The sequence below is a fragment of the Penaeus monodon genome, chromosome 22 (assembly GCF_015228065.2).
Source record: "Penaeus monodon isolate SGIC_2016 chromosome 22, NSTDA_Pmon_1, whole genome shotgun sequence".
Taxonomy (NCBI): Eukaryota; Metazoa; Arthropoda; class Malacostraca; order Decapoda; family Penaeidae; genus Penaeus; species Penaeus monodon.
Genome location: NC_051407.1, coordinates 43054744 through 43055308, shown reverse-complemented (window position 1 = coordinate 43055308; position 565 = coordinate 43054744). Strand labels below are relative to the sequence as shown.

At 45.3% G+C, this 565-nt stretch overlaps 1 protein-coding gene across 1 annotated transcript in view; it reads left to right on the top strand.

The window, feature by feature from the left end:
* The window catches only part of LOC119587186 (protein slit-like), a gene marked incomplete at its 5' end in the record, with an annotated part of 127937 nt that overhangs the window by 61976 nt on the left and 65396 nt on the right, over positions 1–565 (top strand). The window contains 1 exon segment of the mRNA XM_037935950.1: positions 470–541. Coding sequence (XP_037791878.1) covers positions 470–541 — 72 coding nt within the window.

The following is a 565-nucleotide window of genomic DNA, read 5'->3' as shown; positions in this document are numbered from 1 at the left end:
GCAACCAGACGAAAGGTTACCGTTTTTGCTGCGCTCGAGCCTTTGAAAGACTTCACACGCTCTTTCTTTTTGGCAGTCATTTGGTACTGACTTTAGCGAACGAAAAGCTCAATTTGTTTTTCAGTCGTTCCGGGCGTTTTCTCATGAAATTAACTATTTCGATCCGTTATTTTGGAACAGGGCTTAAGATGTCGCGTCTCTTCGAATTCCCTGACATGCCTCCACGGTCGTGATCAAATTCGCATATTCATGATTATGTGCCTTTGTCAAGCCTCCACTCACAGGCTAAAGTAACATGTTCTCGTAAAGCATCTGCAGTTATCGTCATCACACACTCTATGTTGCTCCGCTCTCTTACTTCCATATATTCCCAGTCATAATCACAACCGCCATAGCATTTCCCACATTCATTACTAAGAGTTCTAACCACAGGACTTCCTTACGCTCATCATCATGCTCTCTCCCACAGGCAGCTGGACAACAACCAACTGACATGCATCGACGAGAGCGCCATCAAGGGGCTGAGGGAACTGCAAGTCCTGTGAGTTTAGTTTTTGCTGTCCTT